The 17,719-nt window shown below is 54.4% G+C and overlaps 6 protein-coding genes across 6 annotated transcripts; all 6 read right to left on the minus strand.

The window, feature by feature from the left end:
- Positions 1-117: 117 nt before the first annotated feature.
- Positions 118-2,742, minus strand: L226DRAFT_540232 (carotenoid ester lipase precursor). The gene is made up of 14 exons (XM_067681828.1): positions 2,528-2,742; positions 2,266-2,468; positions 2,147-2,211; positions 2,039-2,079; positions 1,900-1,980; positions 1,754-1,827; positions 1,622-1,691; positions 1,286-1,556; positions 1,126-1,231; positions 1,019-1,070; positions 710-960; positions 613-647; positions 353-561; positions 118-299 (listed from the first exon to the last, which is right to left on the minus strand). Exons 1-14 carry the CDS (start codon positions 2,677-2,679, stop codon positions 206-208), a joined length of 1,704 nt encoding a protein of 567 aa, XP_067529497.1. The 5' UTR covers positions 2,680-2,742; the 3' UTR covers positions 118-205.
- Positions 2,743-2,851: 109 nt separating this feature from the next.
- L226DRAFT_310500 (carotenoid ester lipase precursor) lies at positions 2,852-5,594 on the minus strand. The gene is made up of 13 exons (XM_067673791.1): positions 5,192-5,594; positions 4,934-5,130; positions 4,810-4,874; positions 4,701-4,741; positions 4,562-4,642; positions 4,432-4,505; positions 4,306-4,375; positions 3,977-4,247; positions 3,823-3,928; positions 3,722-3,773; positions 3,414-3,664; positions 3,316-3,350; positions 2,852-3,257 (listed from the first exon to the last, which is right to left on the minus strand). The coding sequence occupies exons 1-13, from the start codon at positions 5,347-5,349 to the stop codon at positions 3,015-3,017; spliced, it is 1,644 nt and encodes a 547-aa protein (XP_067529498.1). The 5' UTR covers positions 5,350-5,594; the 3' UTR covers positions 2,852-3,014.
- A 97-nt stretch (positions 5,595-5,691) lies between these two features.
- L226DRAFT_310506 (carotenoid ester lipase precursor) lies at positions 5,692-8,443 on the minus strand. Its single transcript, XM_067673792.1, has 14 exons — positions 8,410-8,443; positions 7,930-8,345; positions 7,672-7,868; positions 7,550-7,614; positions 7,457-7,497; positions 7,318-7,398; positions 7,194-7,267; positions 7,070-7,139; positions 6,751-7,018; positions 6,591-6,696; positions 6,484-6,535; positions 6,167-6,417; positions 6,073-6,107; positions 5,692-6,002 (listed from the first exon to the last, which is right to left on the minus strand). The coding sequence occupies exons 2-14, from the start codon at positions 8,100-8,102 to the stop codon at positions 5,760-5,762; spliced, it is 1,656 nt and encodes a 551-aa protein (XP_067529499.1). The 5' UTR covers positions 8,103-8,345; positions 8,410-8,443; the 3' UTR covers positions 5,692-5,759.
- A 601-nt stretch (positions 8,444-9,044) lies between these two features.
- L226DRAFT_617184 (carotenoid ester lipase precursor) lies at positions 9,045-11,425 on the minus strand. The gene is made up of 12 exons (XM_067686993.1): positions 11,163-11,425; positions 11,010-11,074; positions 10,906-10,946; positions 10,769-10,849; positions 10,644-10,717; positions 10,516-10,585; positions 10,192-10,459; positions 10,026-10,128; positions 9,926-9,977; positions 9,608-9,858; positions 9,518-9,552; positions 9,045-9,465 (listed from the first exon to the last, which is right to left on the minus strand). Exons 1-12 carry the CDS (start codon positions 11,407-11,409, stop codon positions 9,223-9,225), a joined length of 1,530 nt encoding a protein of 509 aa, XP_067529500.1. The 5' UTR covers positions 11,410-11,425; the 3' UTR covers positions 9,045-9,222.
- Positions 11,426-12,028: 603 nt separating this feature from the next.
- Positions 12,029-14,540, minus strand: L226DRAFT_540240 (carotenoid ester lipase; the record flags this gene model as incomplete). Its single annotated transcript, XM_067681829.1, has 13 exons — positions 14,220-14,540; positions 13,968-14,164; positions 13,845-13,909; positions 13,744-13,784; positions 13,598-13,678; positions 13,466-13,539; positions 13,346-13,415; positions 13,026-13,293; positions 12,859-12,967; positions 12,743-12,794; positions 12,441-12,691; positions 12,347-12,381; positions 12,029-12,272 (listed from the first exon to the last, which is right to left on the minus strand). Exons 1-13 carry the CDS (start codon positions 14,381-14,383, stop codon positions 12,030-12,032), a joined length of 1,650 nt encoding a protein of 549 aa, XP_067529501.1. The 5' UTR covers positions 14,384-14,540.
- Positions 14,541-14,735: 195 nt separating this feature from the next.
- On the minus strand, positions 14,736-17,512 carry L226DRAFT_310586 (carotenoid ester lipase precursor). The gene is made up of 14 exons (XM_067673793.1): positions 17,357-17,512; positions 17,116-17,300; positions 16,860-17,050; positions 16,729-16,793; positions 16,635-16,675; positions 16,497-16,577; positions 16,371-16,444; positions 16,245-16,314; positions 15,912-16,182; positions 15,742-15,847; positions 15,637-15,688; positions 15,333-15,583; positions 15,238-15,272; positions 14,736-15,176 (listed from the first exon to the last, which is right to left on the minus strand). Exons 2-14 carry the CDS (start codon positions 17,283-17,285, stop codon positions 14,934-14,936), a joined length of 1,650 nt encoding a protein of 549 aa, XP_067529502.1. The 5' UTR covers positions 17,286-17,300; positions 17,357-17,512; the 3' UTR covers positions 14,736-14,933.
- Positions 17,513-17,719: the final 207 nt, after the last annotated feature.

Here is a 17,719-nt window from a genome sequence, read left to right on the forward strand (position 1 = left end):
TCCGGGGCGCTTCATCAAGCAAAATCTGCCACGTGGCATACGGGCCGAACCTCCGAACTATATGCCCCGGCGAACTAGGAGTAATTCCAACAAGCTCAGTAATCGCGGGCTGGCCGCTCACGTACTACGTACGCTGTAGTCCTAGACGGCTCAACCCTCGCTCCCAACTCAAACGGTCAGGTTGCGTCGATGGGCTCAGAGTCGTTCACTGCAAGCTTCTTATTCGAAGACCGCGGTCGTGGGGAGGCAGCTGCAACTTGACTCTAGCTGCAAATGATTGCAATCGCAGTAAAGTACGGTAAGTGGTGCTAACACTACTCAGAAGGGAAACCGTAAGCTGAGCTTTGAAAGGGCGCTGGTCCCAGGAAGACGCTCTGTGTCCGCAGTAACGTTGAGCGGGGTATCTCCGTCGTTGAACTGGAGAGTCAAGCGCGCCGAAGTGTTGTATGGAGGCCAGTAGACCGCGCTGGCACCGTTCGGATCCTGGTTTGCAACAAAACGGATGAAGTAGTCGGTCATGTCTCCAGGGCTGAAGACGTTGAAAAGGTCACTGCCGTGGGCCTGTGATAGCCCGTCAGCGCCATGCGAGTGCGACTCTGAGTGTGTACTTACATAACCCACTCCCGAGAAGTTCCTGCGCGCGCTCACTGAGGAAAAGGTCCAGTCAGCTACAACATGGGAAAGCATAGGGACGAAGTGCCTGACGCACAGAAGTTGTATGCAAGCTGTCTCGACGACACCTTATCAAGAACTTGACGGCGCGGGGCCTGGAAGAACAAATCTCCTTGGATCGCCGAGATGCGTTTATACTCGGGCGTGAATGCATTCGCCTCTCCCGTGTTGAAGGGCGAGCCTGCTGCAGGGTCGGATGGATACAGCTTCAGGATGCCTTCGATGTCTCCAGAAGACGCGCCAGGCAACCAGAACGCCTGGATATAGCTGGTGAGTTCTTGCTCGGTCCTATAATAGCCTGTGAGCGAAGTGGGGAATACGAGTCAATCCAGGCCTGCTAACGCACGTTATGTTCAAATTTCCCAACGAAAAGATGGTTCCCTCATCTTGCACATCACCTAGGGGGACGTTAGAGCGGATTCCCACTGCGCAGCCGCCGAATCGAAGACGTACCAATGATGAAGGGTATGTCGGCCAGTATCCCAGCCTTGACCAGCTCTTGAGAAGGGCCCGTCAAGAAGATGCCATCAGCGTGAGGGAAGTACGGAATCGCGAGGCCCTACATGCAAGATGAAACCCACAATCCGAGATCACGAAGATAACATGTCCGCACCTTGAAGCTGGACGGGATGCTGTTGTTTGCCGCAGCGAGGAGATTGTCCACCGGGACAGTTCGCAAGCACGCAAGCGTGTCCGTCGCGTTAGCACATCCGGCCTGCTCGACGATGAAGTCGTACGTGCTCTGCACGTCTGGTTCCGTGATGCTCCCAGTGTGAACTGCAGATCCTGAACTCATAATACCACCGCGGAATAGGCCCTCTGTGTTACCACTGTTAGCTACCATCTGGAAGAAGACTGAGGCGGACCCCGCGCTCTCGCCCCAGCTGTATTCCGGCGGATCTTGGTTAGCCTCCGAAGTTTTCGCAGCGCACAATGGAAAGTGACTTACATGGTGACTTTCTGCGGGTCGCCTCCGAAAGATGGAATGAACTTCTGTACCCAGCGAAGAGCGGTACGTTCTGTGGAGATGTTCATTGCATTCGAAGCGTCAGGTACGGATGAGCAGCGAACAACGACTTACGATCGTGAAGACCCAGATTGCCGAGCCCAGCTTCCTTGACCTCCCGACCACCCAAGAAGCCAAAGACAGTAACCCTACGGATCGAATGCCATCAAATGCCAGTGAAGGATGAGAGGCGCAGTTCGCGGGTAGACGAGCCAACATACCGGTAGTTCACCGCCACCCAAATGATAGGCTCTCCGATCTCGATGGACCGCTCAACGATCGCAGTACCGTTATAAAACGTCCTGCCAGTGCACGCCTGTCAGTGCACTCCACCGCTGATATAAGTGAAACAGTACTCACACTGCATTTGATCCGTCGCTGAACCCACCCCCGTATATCCACTGAGACGCCCCCGCAATTAGTCAGATCTGCACAAGGAACCCAGAGACATACAGTGAGCCGACTTACAAAAAGAACAGGAAGCTTCTCATGGTTGGTCAAGTTCGCAGGGCGAATGACGTTCAGGTTGAGACCTGCGAGCAACGGAGCTTACAATCCATGTAGTTTGAAGAGAGAAAACAACTTACAGTCTTCGCTCTGCGGCACGTTCATGTTTGGACTGACCGCTGCACCGATCGTCGCAAGACTCTCCAACACCTCAGGTGGTATGTCTGGACTGATGCCCCCACTGGAACCTTCTTGGAGGCACTGGTTTCCAAACGTTCTGGCGTTGATTGTTCCATTGTAAGAGCTTATGAGCTTGGGGAGGCGTAGGCGAAGGTCTCCGACGCTACGTGCATTGTGTCAGCCTCAAAGCACTCCCCACAAAGCGTCGAGATAGTCACTCACGGAGCTTCCGCGTACGGAATACCCAAGAAGCTCTCGGTCGAGCCATTAGTAGTACCGAGTACTGTTGCTTGATCGAGGCGAACTTGAGCCTGGAGCGCACTGACAGCGCAAGTCTGGAGAAGAAAAGTCAAGGCGCATGCAAGCACGACCATGCCGGTAGTGCGAAGGTTCGAAAATCGAGAGTCGGATGTCTAGGGTTGTATAGACAAACTTCATTCACCTGCCTCGTATATATATTCGCACATCCGCAGGAGGTTTGCTGCTCCACTTTAGCGAGCATCCACTGCGTGATCCGGCTCCGAGTGGTCTCGGAAACTCGGGCGAGTCGCTATGAGTCATGGGCGTTATGGAGCTTGAGGCCGTACCGAGGATACCTCTGAGTGATGGATGGTTTTAGGTGTTGATCTAAACTGGTAGATGACGTTGGATAGCCGAGGTAAGTACACGCGCGTGCTATCCTAATACCCACACGTCAGGCGCCTGTTCTTCAGAATGGAAAGCGCAGGCTGAGGGAAGCGAGCATGCTCGTTCCAGCCAGTCGCGCGTTGTCCACAGTGACGTTGAGAGGCACGTTTCCGTCGTTGAACTGGAGGGTGAGGCGGGCGCTGGAGTTGTACCTCGGCCACTGCACCCCGGAGGCACTGCTCGGATCGAGATGGTTGACGAAGTGGATGAAGTAGTCTGTCATGTCCCCTGGTCTGAATGCGTTGAAGAGATCGGTTCCGTGAGCCTGTGTTAGAATTGAGTCAGCGGAAGGCTATTGTAGACAACTTTTGTCATGCACTCACATAACCTAGAGCTGTGACGTTTCGTCGTACGCTCACTGTGGAACACGGTCACGACGTCAGAACCTTCGCATAGCCTCCGAAAAAGAAGTGGTACTTACAAAAGTTGTACACAGGTTGGATCGAAGAGAACTTGTCGAGGAGCCGCCGCCGAGGCGCATTGAAGAACCAATCCCCTTGTATGGCTGCGATGCGCTTGTTCTCGGGCGTGAACGCGTTCATCTGGCCTGTACCGAAAGGCGAGCCTTCAGCGGGATCGGAAGGGTAGAGTTTGAGCATTTCCTTGATGTCGCTATCAGATGCGCCCGGGAACCAGAATGTCTTGAGGTAGCTGCTAAGTTCCTCGTCTGTCCTGAAGCACATCATGAGCGATGAAGTCGATTCAGTGTCGCTGAGGCTGTGGACGCACGTTATGTTCAGGTTTCCGAGAGAGAATAGTGTGCCTTCGTCTTGTACGTCACCTGCGGAAGGTATGAGAGGTAGTCCTACTCAGGCAGGGTACTTACGTACCGATAATGAACGGAATCTTGGCCAATGTCCTTTGCTCGACGAGCTCTTGAGGTGGTACGGTCACGAACTTGCCATCTGCACGAGGCATATATGGGGTGGCTAGGCCCTATGATACGTTGAGCCTCTGCATCAGAATAGAAGGGCACGCATGTACCTGAAATCCATTGACCGAGGTGGTGTTATTCGCGGCATCGAGGAGAGCTGCAGCTGGAACAGTCCGCAAACACGCAAGTGTGTCGGTCGCGTTCGCGCATTGAACTTTCTGGACCACGAAGTCATACGTGTCTTGCAGGTCTGAGTCGATGTCCCCAGCGGGGATGGCCGAGCCTGAACTCATGATTCCGGCACGGAAGAGCCCTCCGGGGTCCCCATGGTTGGCGGACATCTGAAGAAACACTGACATGGCTCCTGCGCTCTCTCCCCAGCTACACCGCCGCCCACAGTCAATTCCGGCTAAGACTGGCACTAGAAGGAGAAGCTCACATGGTGACTTTCTCCGGATCGCCTCCGAACGAATGGATGTACTTCTGCACCCACCGAAGAGCAGTCCGTTCTGTGCAGAATCTCAGACAAAGCATGAGGATTACTTGGTAGTGCCGATAGACTCACGATCGTGGAGACCGAGATTCCCAAGCCCGGCTTCCTTCACTTCGTGACCACCCAGAAAGCCAAAGACATGGAGACTGCATATAACGAACCGTACGTGTTAGAGCTGCTGCATTTCGACTATGTCCCTCACCGATAGTTCACAGCCACCCAGATTACGGGTTCTCCGATCTCGATGGACCGCTGAACTATTACAGTACCGTTGTATTCGGCCCTGTAAGTGTCTCAGCTATCAATAGGCTCGGGAGATGCACGCCCTGATGCCAACTCACATGGAATTTGATCCATCGCCGAATCCGCCTCCGTAAATCCACTGGAAGCAGCGTGTGAATCAGACAAGACGGACAGCGCTGAAACTTGGGAGTTGACATGATCACTTACAAACAGAACAGGAAGCTTCTCATTCCTGGATACGTTGGCAGGACGGATGATGTTCAGGTTCAGACCTGACAGAGATTGCAAATGAACTTATGCGTCGCACACCATGGTCAGAAGAACCTCTCACAGTCTTCGCTCTGCGGCACGTCCACATTCGTGTCGAACACTGTGCCGAGGACGCTCAGCCCCTGCAACACCTCGGAGGGTATGTTAGGGCCGAGCGGTGCAGCTTGTTGGATGCATTGGTTCCCGAACGAGGTCGCGTTTATCGTGCCGTTGTAAGAGGTGATGATCTGGGGAAGGCGCAGGCGAAGGTCCCTGATCCTGAGGAATTGGGGTCAGCCTTGTCTGCGCGATCATGTCGTGCAAGGTGGTCTTTACTCACGGTGGTTGGGCATACGGAATCCCCAAGAAGCTCTCCGTCGAACCTTCAGGTCTTCCGACTACATTCGCCTGGTCGAGCTGTACACCTGGGTTCCACCGAGTGCGGAGCGCGCTGACAGCACAGAGATGCAGAAGCAAAGTCGCTGCAAAAGTAACCATGTCAGCAGTCAGCAATTACGAGCCAAGCTCAAGCTCGAGAATCGGAGACTAAGCGTAGTCGCATCGGAAACCTATTATATATGAGTAAATGCGGAGAAGGAGGGGAGTGTGACCGTCCTTCCTGGCTAATCGCCACTGGGTGATCCGCATTGCCGCGAATGGCGACCCATGACTCATCACGATCTCGGCGTCTGAGTGAAACTCCAAGAAATACTGTCGGAAACATAGACGTCCAGGAGGATGCGGGATGCTGGCGAGCGGCAGTCATGGCAGTGATTACACAAGCGTCGCCGCTGATGAGTTCGGGTTTGAAGCGCCATCAGGAACTTCGGGCCGAGGCGTTGAGGGGGACATACAGTATATTCCGTTGTTACTAGTCGTACAGTGCAAGTCAAGAAGGCTGCGCCTGTTCAGAACGGGAAACGCAGGCTGAGTGACGTGAGCTCGTCCGTCCCATTCAAGCGCTGATCATCCACGGTAATATTCAAAGGCACGTCACCGTCGTTAAACTGGAGTGTCGCACGCGCGCTGGTGTTGTATGGCGGCCATTGCACTCCACAATTGCCGTTAGGATCGAGGTCATGCACGAACCGAACGAAGAAGTCTGTCATGTCGCCTGGCGCAAAGACATTCAGGAGGTCCGTGGTGTGTGCCTAGAGGAGGGTTCGTCAGATGAGTAGTCATGGATTTTCGAAACCAAGGTGACAGTCGCGTCAAACTCACATCACCGACGCCTGAGAAGTTGCCGCGTGCGCTCACTATAAGACAACTCAGTCAAGCTCCTGATTGTTTCGTTGAGGGGGAAGGAGAGACGTACGGAAGTTGAATGTGGTCCGGTCGGCAGAAAATGCATCAAGGAACTGCCGGCGAGGTCCCTGGAAGAACCAGTCGCCCTGCACGGCCGCGATGTGCTTGTACTCTGGGGTGAACACGTTCGCATCGCCCGTGTCAAACGGCGATCCCGCAGCAGGGTCGGACGGGTAGAGCGCCAGCGTCTTGTTGAGGTCGGCGAGAGACGAGCCAGGGAACCAGTTCTCGGAGATGTACGCGGCGAACTCGCCGCCCGCCCTGTGGCAGCCAGGATATCGCGTCCAGATGAGTATATAGTGGAGAGAAAGGGAGCCGGAGACGCACGTGATGTTGAAGCTCCCGAGAGAGAAGAGCGTCCCTTCGTCCTTGACGTCACCTTGGGGAGGATGAGCATGCGTGGGATCCAGTCAATGTGAGATAGACGCACTGACCGATGATGAACGGAACGTCCGCCATCTCAGCCTTGAGAGACAGCTGTCCAGGAGGGAGCGTGACGAATACCCCATCAGCGCGAGGCATGTACGGAGTAGCTAAGCCCTGCATCCAATAAGTCAGCTCTATCTACCTGACAAACATTGGTCGCAAACGTACCTGGAATCCAATAAAAGAAGGGGTGTTGTTGGCCGCAGCGAGCAAGCTGTCTGTAGAGACCGTGCGGAGACATGCGAGGGTATCGTTTGCACCGGAGCATCCAACCTCGTCGACTACGAAGTCATAGGTTCCCTGAACTTCTGTGATGTCTCCGGTCGGAACGGATGACCCAGAGCTCATTATCCCGGCACGGAACAGGCCCTCAGCGTCTCCTCCATTTGCGAAGAGGTGCAAGAAGGTAGAGATGGAGCCTGCGCTCTCGCCCCAGCTACCGGAGAGTGAGCATTCGTGATGGATCGTAGAAGAACGAGTCGCTTACATGGTAACCTTGGATGGGTCTCCACCAAATGAGGAGATGAACTTGTTGACCCATCGCATTGCTGCACGTTCTGCAGGAACAAAAGTCAATCCTTGCGGTATTCAAAAGTATTCGAGCGACTTACGGTCTTGAAGACCTAGGTTTCCGACGCCGGCATCTTTGATCTCTTGACCACCGAGGAAGCCGAAGACGTGGAGCCTAACCATCATGAGCCAGCATTCTGTGCCATACAGTGCACTACTTCGTACCGATAGTTCAACGCCACATAGATCACAGGTTCGTCGAGCTCGATCGACCTTTCGACGATCGCAGTGCCGTTGTATGCGAGGCTATTCAAGCGAATGTCAGAGGATAGGCTCACGACACCGATAGAGAAGTACCACTCACATTGCATTGGAGCCCGTGGTAAATCCACCACCGTAAATCCACTGTGAACATCGTAAGTACGCTGCTCCTCGTAAGCGGCGTATCCGAACTCACAAACAAGACTGGAAGCTTGGCATCCACTGACGTGTTCGCAGGGCGTATGACATTGATATTCAGACCTGTATGTGGTTGTAAGCCTTCATCAGCTCTGATAACAGAAAAAATAAAACACTCGCAGTCCTCGCTCTGCGTCACGTTCGGGTTCACACTGAACATGCCGAGGAACGGTGTGATGTCCTGGATAACTTCGGGCGGCAAACCGGGCGGTGCGACGAACGCTTGTTGAATGCACTGGTTTCCGAGGGTTGTCGCATTCAGGGTACCATTGTAAGAGTCAATGAGCTGGGGTAGCTGGAGACGAAGATCTCCAACACTTCACGTGGATGGTCAACAAGACAGCCTCAACGTGAGTACATGAGAGTATATGGGCTTACGGAGGTTGAGCGTATGGGATACCTAGGAAGCTCTCGACGGGGCCGCTGGATGTCCCGATCACAGTCGCTTGGTCGAGTTGTACCGACAGGGTGGTGTCTGTCAGGACTGCACCAGCCCCAGATACGAGCCAGGCCTGGAGAAGTGGGAGGATAATCGTGGTGGAGAGGAGCATGTCGAAGGTATCTCGTGGGGCCTTGGGTCTCGTCCACCCCCTGTCATGCCACCATATATATGATGCGCGGTGGGCGGTGGAAGAAAAGAAGCCGCTCTATGATGATGATGTGGCTATTTATGCCGCTTGTGGATCTGGTAGGTGCGCGATTCCCGAAGCATGTTCTTCTCTGTCAGATGAGCGCAGAGAGCTGCCTACGGTATGCGCCACGCCACCCATTACATGGCAGGCTGACGTTCGTTTCTATTGAATCGATGCTCGGTAATGTGATACTCCATCGAAATCATACAAACGTCAGGACACATACCTATGACCTACCCGAGCGCCGCCGGGACGCAGCTTTCTGTTTGTTGCTGGGTCGTCGCGCCAAATTGGATTGATCATGACCAGCCAAGCCGTTTGGTAGCCGGAGTATCCATAAGAGGCCCTCTCAGTAAGGAACTACAGCTTGGACTCCGAGAGAGGCGCGACAATGATTCCCACTACGGTCTTCCTCCCCTCCTGTTGAGCGTCGTCGCTCATGTGGTAACCAGCGTCTCAGGATACAGTTTCATCTATGATCCAAACGAGGGAGGGCAGAGAATTTGTCAATGAATTGAGCGGAACAGGCAGGGAGTTTCCACTTACAGAGTCAGCAGGGACATTCATTGTGTATGATACGCCGCTAAGAGCGGGGTGCGGCATATAAGCATCTATGCAACACAGCGGACGAACCTTCTGCTTTCTTCAAAAAGAATGGGATTGACTATCAATCTGAACCTGTTAGTAAACCTAAGTGCATCCTGGATCCTGGACAAACATCAGAGTATAATAGAGGTTGTATGCAGGTCGCTGAGGATGTGACTTGGACGAGTAGGCCACGTGGCATCGGACCAGATGTCCGAAGGCGTCTATTAGGCTGAGCGAGCGCTAAACGCTGCGGCTTGTCAATGTTTTCAACTCCATGGCTCGCCTAGGGGGACCTGTTGCTTGCTTGTTATCTATTGCTGCTCTAAATGGCATGTCTATAGTCGACGAAGATACTAGAGAAGCGATATTGCGACTGAGACATACAATACTAGCAGACTGACGGCCCGGATCAGAGACTGTGGTCAAGGCTTACGAGGACCTAGGGAGGCATTCAGAGAGGGAAACGAAGGCTGAGCTTGGTGAGTTCCTCTGTTCCTTCCAAACGTTGGCTGTCTACGGCGATATCGAGGGGCGTGCTTCCATCATTGAACTGGAGGGTTATGCGTGACGTTGCATTATATAGCGGCCACTGGACCCCAGTGTGTCCGTTTGGGTCCAGATGATTGACGAAGCGGACGAAGTAATCTGTCATGTCGCCCGGACCGAGCGCGTTGGAGAGGTCGCTCGTATGCACCTAGTACGTCAGGTTACCTTGGTGTCGCTGACGCTCGAGATGTGATACTCACAACGCCGAGAGCCGGAAGGCCTCCCCGAGCATACACTGGAATGGCGGAGCAATGAGCATATTGAGTGGCCCCAGGCAGCATACGCCTTACAGAAGCTGTACGCGTCTCTCCTTCTCGAAGTTGCGTCGAGTAGGAGGCGGCGGGGAGCATGGAATCTCCAGTCGCCCAGGACCGCGGCTATACGCTTGTACTGCGGTGTCAGTGCATTAGCATCCCCGGTGTCAAAGGGCGATCCTGCCGCCGGGTCCGATGAGTAGAGACTGAGGAGTGCCTGCAGGTTGGAAACGGTCAATTCAGGGAACCACTGTTGCGAGACGTAGTCCGCAAACTCGTCATCAGTACTGTGCGCCCGCGACTAGGTGAGTGAACATGCACAGGCTCTCAAGACGAACGATGTGGAAAGCTGACCTGATATTGAGAGCTCCTATCGAGAACAAGGTACCCTTGTCCTTGACATCTCCTGCCAAGTGGCTAGGTCAACAGAGCCGATGGAGTTTCGCAATCACACCTATAATGTAGGGTACGTGTGCGACCTGGCCTTCTAATACCAGTTGCCCAGCAGGTCTTGTCAGGAACACTCCATCCGCCCGGGGAATGAACGAGTACAGAGCCTATCGGACCAACGGGTCATCAGTAACATGTCTACGGTCCTCGACGTCACATATACTTCTCACTTTCATGCCAAACTCATTCTGAATCTTGATCGCCGCAGCACTCAGACTCTCCACGGAGACACCCCGCAAGCACGCCAGGCTATCCGTCGCATTCAAGCAGTCGACCTCGTCCACCAGGGTGTCGTAGATATCCTGGATGTCCGAGATGTCGTCAGTGGGCGGGGCGGATCCAGAGCTCATGATTGCGGCACGGAAGAGTCCTTCGGTATTCCCGCCATTGGTCGCCATATGCATGAGCACCGAGTTCGAACCAGCACTCTCGCCCCATCTGCGTGGCCCGGAACGTATCAGCAATCTAACCAGTGTGAGGCGCTGCATACGCACATTGTCACTTTAGTCGGGTCACCACCGAACGACGCGATGTACTTATTCACCCAGCGAAGGGCTACGCGTTCTAAAGTACCCACGAAATAAGCAGATAGTCGACCGCAGCTCGAAGAAGAGATGCGTACGATCTTGAAGACCTAGGTTGCCGACGCCGGCCTTCTTCACCTGCTCGCCTCCCAAGAACCCGAAGACGTTGAGGCTGGGAAATCTATGGTGAGCATATCTCAGCCATTGACGGATGAAGACGTACCGATAGTTCATCGCCACCCATATAATGGGTTCATTTAGCTCGATGGATCTCTTGACGACACCCACCCCGTTGTACTCCGGACTACGATGAGACTTCGGTCGGTGTTTACATAAGGATGAGAACACTTGAAAACTCACACTGCGTTCGACCCATAGGTGAAACCGCCGCCGTAGATCCACTAGGCCCCACGTGAGCAAACGTCTCCGTGAGGTTCTGAGGGCTACAGAATCGATGCACATACTACCAGAACAGGAAGCTTAGCATCCTTCGACACGTTCGTTGGACGAACGACGTTGATGTTCAGGCCTTCCAGATTCCAGTCAAGGGCGTCCGCAAGGTTCCAGGTACGTATCCATGAATACGAACTCCACGAGACCTCAATATTCTGACTCACAGTCTTCGCTTTCGGTCACGTTTGGCACGCTCTGGCTGATCCGCGCAAGGATAGGTCGGACGAGCTCGCTGACCTCATCCGGAAGCCCTTGAGGGAGCTGCCATTCCTCCTGAATGCACTGGTTCCCGAAGGTCGTGGCGTCCAGTATCCCGGTGTAGCGTTCGATTGGCTCGGGAAGGCGGAGGCGGAGGTCGTTCACTCTATCGTTCCCAGTAATGCTCATTGTGAGTGGAGAGGCATCGAGCATTCGGTACAAGCTGGTCACTTACGGAGGATGCGCGTACGGTATGCCCAGGAAACTGTCCACGCCGTTGCTTGTCGTGCCAATCACCGTTGCCGAGTCTAGTCGTACCAAGACACTCGCGTTTGCCGTTGCAGCTCTGATAACATGAGCAGATAAGAATAGAAGAGCGGCAAGTAGTGTCGGTGCGACTAGGACCATACTTTCCCGTGTGGTATCGACTTTCGTCAGTACCAGCTACGCACATATATATTCGCCGCTGGCTCGGCGTTAGAAGGGGGTTGACGAAGTTCTGCTGCCGGGCCTAAAAGCTCTGTCATGTTACGGCACCTGGCCAACTTGTAAATTTGCTTGGAAGGTGATGATCACCTGGTCAGGGTGCCGGGATTCGATGCATGGAGGCTCTCCGCTCGTCCATTCATGAGAAGACGGCACCTTTCTGAGTGTTCGCGACGGACCGTGCGTCCCGACAGTCCTAGCGAGCCGCGGAGTCAAGTAACCAGTAACCGTGATAGCGATAGAGGCTGAGGTGGATGTAACGGGGATTAATATTCTTGTTCGTGTTACCATAACTGTGAAGTATATAGGCTGCACAACCCCGGATACAGTCATGAAATCATGAGAAGTCAGTAAGGGAACTTCACGCTCAGGTCGAAGAGCACGTTAGTCCCTTCAAGGCGCTGGGTGTCCCTCGTGACGTTGAGCGGGGTGGCGCCGTCGTTGAACTGGAGGGTCGACCGGGAGTGAGTGTTGAACGGAGGCCAGTGCACCCCCGAGTGGCCATTCGGGTTGAGGTTGTGGGTGAAGCGAATAAAGTAGTCCGTCATGTCCCCAGGGCCGAAGGCGTTGAAGAGGTCCGTTCCATGAGTCTGTGTCAAGTGTCAAGTGTCAAGTGTCGCGTTAGCACACGAACGCGGAGGGAGAGCGAAGGCCATGCACGTACATAACCCAGACCCTCGATGAACTTGCGTGCGCTCACTTCAGCGGCGAAGAGGAGAGGTTAGGTATATCGCACAGCTAAGAGAGGACATACGCACGGAAGTTGTATGTCGCTTGCCTGGACGAGAAGCGAGCCAGGAAGTTACGGCGCGGCGCTTGAAAGAACGAGTCTCCTTGTATCGCCGCGATGCGCTTGTACTGTGGGCTGAATGCGTTTGCGCTGCCCGTGCCGAACGGCGAGCCGGCTTCCGGGTCAGCAGGATAGAGCTTGAGTACCATCTGGATGTCCCGGGAAGGCGCGCCAGGATACCAGTACGTGCGCAGGTAATTCGCAAGTTGTTCCTCCGTTCTGCAGGTTGTCATGAGCGAAGGAGAATTCTATATATTCTCGATTACGTACGTTATGTTCATGTTAAAGAGCGAGAATAAAGTCCCCTCATCTTGAACGTCACCTTGAGAGACAGGGCCGCCTGGGTCAGGACGCGGGTCGAAGCATCGAACTTACGTGAGCCTCACCGATTATGAAAGGGATATTCGCCGCCTTCCCGTTGACTGCGAGCTGTCGTGGAGGCTGAGACACGAAGACACCATCTGCGCGAGGCTGGAACGGCGATCCCCCTAAGGCCTTCAACGTTACGTGTCAAACCTTGGCAACATTGTTTTAGTTCTCGTTGTGCGCTCACCGGGTAACCGTTAAGAGAGCCCGAATTGTTCGCCGCTGCGACCAGGCTAACAGCAGGTACCGTTCTCAGACACGCAAGTGTGTCCGACGCACCCGAGCACCCGACCTGCTGAACGACGAAATCATACTCGCCCTGAACCTCAGTGACGTCTTTGGTGGGAGTAGCGGTGCCTGAGTTCATGATGGCCGCGCGGAAGAGCCCTTCTGTGTTCCCGTTGTTGGCGAACATGTGGAGGAACACGGACGAAGAGCCTGCGCTCTCTCCCCATCTGAGAGTCTGAAGTAAGCCTAAGAACCGTATACGAGCGAACGGAGACCTACATCGTGACTTTGCTGGGGTCTCCTCCAAAGGATGGGATGAAGTTCTGTACCCATCGAAGAGCAGCGCGTTCTGCAAGGTAGTCAGTACGAGACCGCGTTCATAGATGGCTGGAGACTCACGGTCATGTAAGCCCAGGTTCCCAAGACCAGCGTCCTTCACTTCTTTACCTCCAAGGAAGCCGAACACATGGAGGCTGCAGAGCATACATGAGCGACATTGGACGTCTATGTGGTACTCATGAAGTACCGTACCGGTAGTTCACTGCGACGAAGATTACAGGTTCGCCAATGTCGATCGACCTTTGAACTATCGCTGTGCCGTTGTATGCGAGCCTGCACTCGTGGGGGCACCATGTCAGCACCATGTACTTTGAAAGCCAACTCAAGCGAGTACGTACATCGCATTAGAGCCTTTCGTGAACCCGCCCCCGTAAATCCACTAGACATGCACCAGGTCAGTCACAATATGTGCGAGATGCGATGCTGCGACGAGACGTACAAACAGAACGGGAAGCTGCGCATCCGCGGATATATTGGCTGGACGGATGATGTTCAGGTTGAGACCTACAAACTCGTGTCAGCCTGCAGGTGCTGGCAGACAACGAGAGTAGCTTCTACTTACAGTCCTCGCTATATGGCACGTCCGGGTTCGCCGCGAAGACCGCGTTCATGGAAACAAGTCCAGCCACTATCTGGGGTGGCACGGAGGTGGAGCTCGAAGAGGATTGTTGATAACATTGATCCCCGTAAGTGGTCGCGTTGATCGTCCCACTGTAGGAGCTGCGCAGCTGAGGAAGACGCAGACGAAGGTCTCCGATCCTGGATCATCATTCTCAGCCAGTGAGCGGGAGAACGACGCGGTAGTGCCACTCACGGTGGCTGGGCATATGGAATGCCCAAGAACTTCTCGGTGCCGCCTTCCATGGTGGCGACTACGGTTGCTTGATCCAATCGAACGTGAGGAACATCGTGACTAGGGCCTGCAAAGCCTACCCAAGCGTGAGCAAGAAGAATGAGAGCGCAGACGAAGACAGCCATCCCGGTTTTTGTGGGCGACCAAGGGTGGCAGTATGTAGACTCAAAGTTGTTCCCTATATAGGCAACACAATGACCGGCTTGTCGGCAACATTGCAGCTCCCGTCTCCCCGACATTTCAAGCACTACGTCACGCGGCCAAGGATGACCACCACTCTGAAGGTATCCAAAGCCACGCTACTAGTACTCGATTATCTGAACCATCAGGTGATGGTCACGCACCTCGCCTATATTCGCACTTGAGTAGCTCGCCCTCGCATGCGGAGAGATGGATTCAGCAGTAGTAGTCAACGCATCGACCTCGTGTCCAACCGGCTGACCTGGAGGAGAAGGGTGTGCCGTGTCCGCCGGCATCCTTGAGATCGGCGGATATCCACTGCATCGACGATCGAGGCTTGGATCGTTTGCGAGGAAGGAAGGGGAACGGCATGAAGGCCGCCGAAAACTGGAGACACGAGAAGCATCATCAAATTGAGTTCCTAGTGTGCGCTCGTGACTTCATGAATCATGGTCAATGGCTCAGGTACACATCGTTGCGAGGTATGCTGCCTGATCAGAATGGGAAGCGTAGGCTGAGCGAACTGAGCTCGCTCATCCCCACCAGTCGCTCATCATCAGCCGTGATCTTGAGCGGTTCGGCACCGTCGTTGAACTGGAGCGTCGCGCGGGCAGTAGTGTCGTATGTCGGCCACTGAAGCCCGGTGTCTCCGTTGGGGTTCAGGTTGTTGACAAATCGGATGAAGTAGTCGGCCATGTCGTCTGGCCCGAAGGCGACCAATAGGTCGTGTCCGTGAGGCTATGTAGACGATGGGTGAGTCAGTGTCGCGGACTGACTTTGGCTTTTGAAACCCACTTACGTATCCCAGCGGAGGAACATTCACGCGTGCACTCACTATTCAACACAAACCACCTCAATCACTGAGACATCCAGCATAGAACGAGAGATACTCACAAAAATTGTAGGTCGTACGCTGAGAAGAGAACCTCTCTAACAACCGACGGCGAGGCGCGTTGAAGAACCAGTCGCCCTTCATTGCTGCGAGGCGCTTGAACTCCGGCGTCAGCGCATTCGCATCTCCGGTGTCGAACGGAGAGCCTGCAGCGGGATCGGAAGGGTACAGCTCCAAGACCTTCTTGAGATCGGCAGCAGTCGCGCCAGGGAACCAACTCTGCGAGATATAACTGACAAACTGATCATCGGTACTATGATGACTGCGTGAACTTCCAGAATTGGCAGAGGGAAGCAAAAAGCGTACGTGATATTGAGGTTGCCGAGGGACAAGAGTGGACCTTCGTCCTTCACGTCACCTGTCAAACGCTTTTTGAGTTACGAGTCGATAGTAGCTGGAAGTGCTGTATACCGATGATGAAGGGCACGTCGGCTATCTGGCCATGGTGTGCCAGTCGCTGAGGGGTTTCCTCGACGAATAGGCCGTCCGCGCGTGGGGCATACACAGTGGTAAGGTCCTAGAGCGCATCATCAGCCACGAGCCAGAGATGCACACAGTCGAATGAGCATAAATAACCCTACCACGAAGCCAGTCGCGAATGGTGGCGTTTTGTCCGCAGCCGCAAGCAGGCTATCCGTCGAAACCGTGCGCAAGCACGCAAGAGTGTCGGGCGTGCCCTTGCACCCTACCTGGTCGACAATGAAGTCGTACGTTCCCTGCACCTCGGTGATGTCCCCTGAAGGAACGGCAGATCCCGAGCTCATGATTCCAGCGCGGAAGAGGCCCTCGCTGTCTCCTCCATTGGTGAAGAATTGGGAGAAGACCGAAATGGCTCCAGCGCTCTCGCCCCAGCTGTACGAGTATACTCGTCAGCCTTTTCTGCCCACGGAGGGACGTGCGGAAGGACTACTTACATCGTAACCTTTGTTGGGTCACCTCCGAAGGACGAAATGTATTTGCTGACCCAGCGGAGGGCAACTCGCTCTATTACATGAAGTCTCGTGAATCGATACTGGATGGGACTGCGTGGAAAGACGTACGATCTTGGAGCCCCAGGTTCCCAACACCCGCTTCTTTGACTTCCGCACCACCGAGGAAACCGAAGATGTTGAGACTGCGAGCAGGGTTTCAAAACGTTGATTCTTGCAGAGAGGGCGAAGACCTACCGGTAGTTGACAGCAACGTATATGATAGGTTGGCCAAGGTCTATAGACCTTTGCACAATCGCCGATCCGTTATGTAGTGGGCTACGATCATCGTCAGCCACTGTCGCGATCGTACGCAGAGGTATAAACGATTCTCACGTCGCAGTTGACCCAACTGCGAACACGCCACCATAGATCCACTATGCGACTCGTCAGCTTAAATGAATAGTAGTACCCAAGGAAACGCACTCACGAAAAGGATAGGCAGCTTGGCATCCGGAGATATATTCGCAGGACGGATGACATTCAGAGTCAAGCCTACACACCCATGTCGTGATTAGAGCCCTGAAGTATAATGATATTGGATCAAAGAAAGTCACTCACAGTCCTCGTTTTGAGGCACGCTCGAATCAGACGCGAACCGCATCATGTATGGTCCGATGGCCTGCAGCACTTCCGGGGGCAAGTTGGGCATCCCTACCTGTTGGATACACTGATCTCCATACATGGTAGCTTTTATGGTGCCCTTGTACGCGTCAATAAGTCGAGGGAGCCGGAACCGGAGGTCGCCGACGCTGAATTTAGCCGGCAGTGGCAGTCAGCATTGCCCCGCAAAATTGCGAGGAGAATGACGACTCACGGAGGCTCTGCGTAGGAGATACCGAGGAAGCTCTCGACGGAACCATTCACGGTACCAAGCACGCTGGCCTGGTCGAGCTGCACACGCGGACCGGTCGCGGTTGGCGAGATAAGCGCGCTGAGGTGCCAGGAGGACAGCAGCAGGAGCAGATTCGTGGCAGAGAGAAGCATGCTGACGAGATGTACCTGGGGGCGCCGGTGAGTAATAAAGACCGGAGGCCCAGCGCAGTAAGTATATGTACCAGGATGCAACCGCCCTCGCCGCTTGGTATCGATTCGGGAGCCGCGACGTTGAGTCACTGCGGGGCCGTCGCTCCGAACGTTCGGCAGTGACACCCTTGCTCGTCGACTGACTCGGGACTTCGCGCCACGATAGGAGCAATGAGGGTTGAAGCAGTCGAGCCGTTAGACCTTTGCATTCCGAGTCTTGCAGGATACACTAATCGTGGTCGTGGTCGTGGAACCCTTCCGCTAGAGTACGCGCGGCTCTCTCGTCCGCGCCTGCTGACTAAGCCGCTCTCTCGTGCTGCGGCCCCGCTCTCCTCTTAGTCCCTTTTTTTACCTCATGTCCTAAAGATCTGCGTGTACTTCAACGGAGAAGATCT

This window comes from Lentinus tigrinus (assembly GCF_003813185.1).
Source record: "Lentinus tigrinus ALCF2SS1-7 unplaced genomic scaffold L226scaffold_53, whole genome shotgun sequence".
NCBI lineage: Eukaryota > Fungi > Basidiomycota > Agaricomycetes > Polyporales > Polyporaceae > Lentinus > Lentinus tigrinus.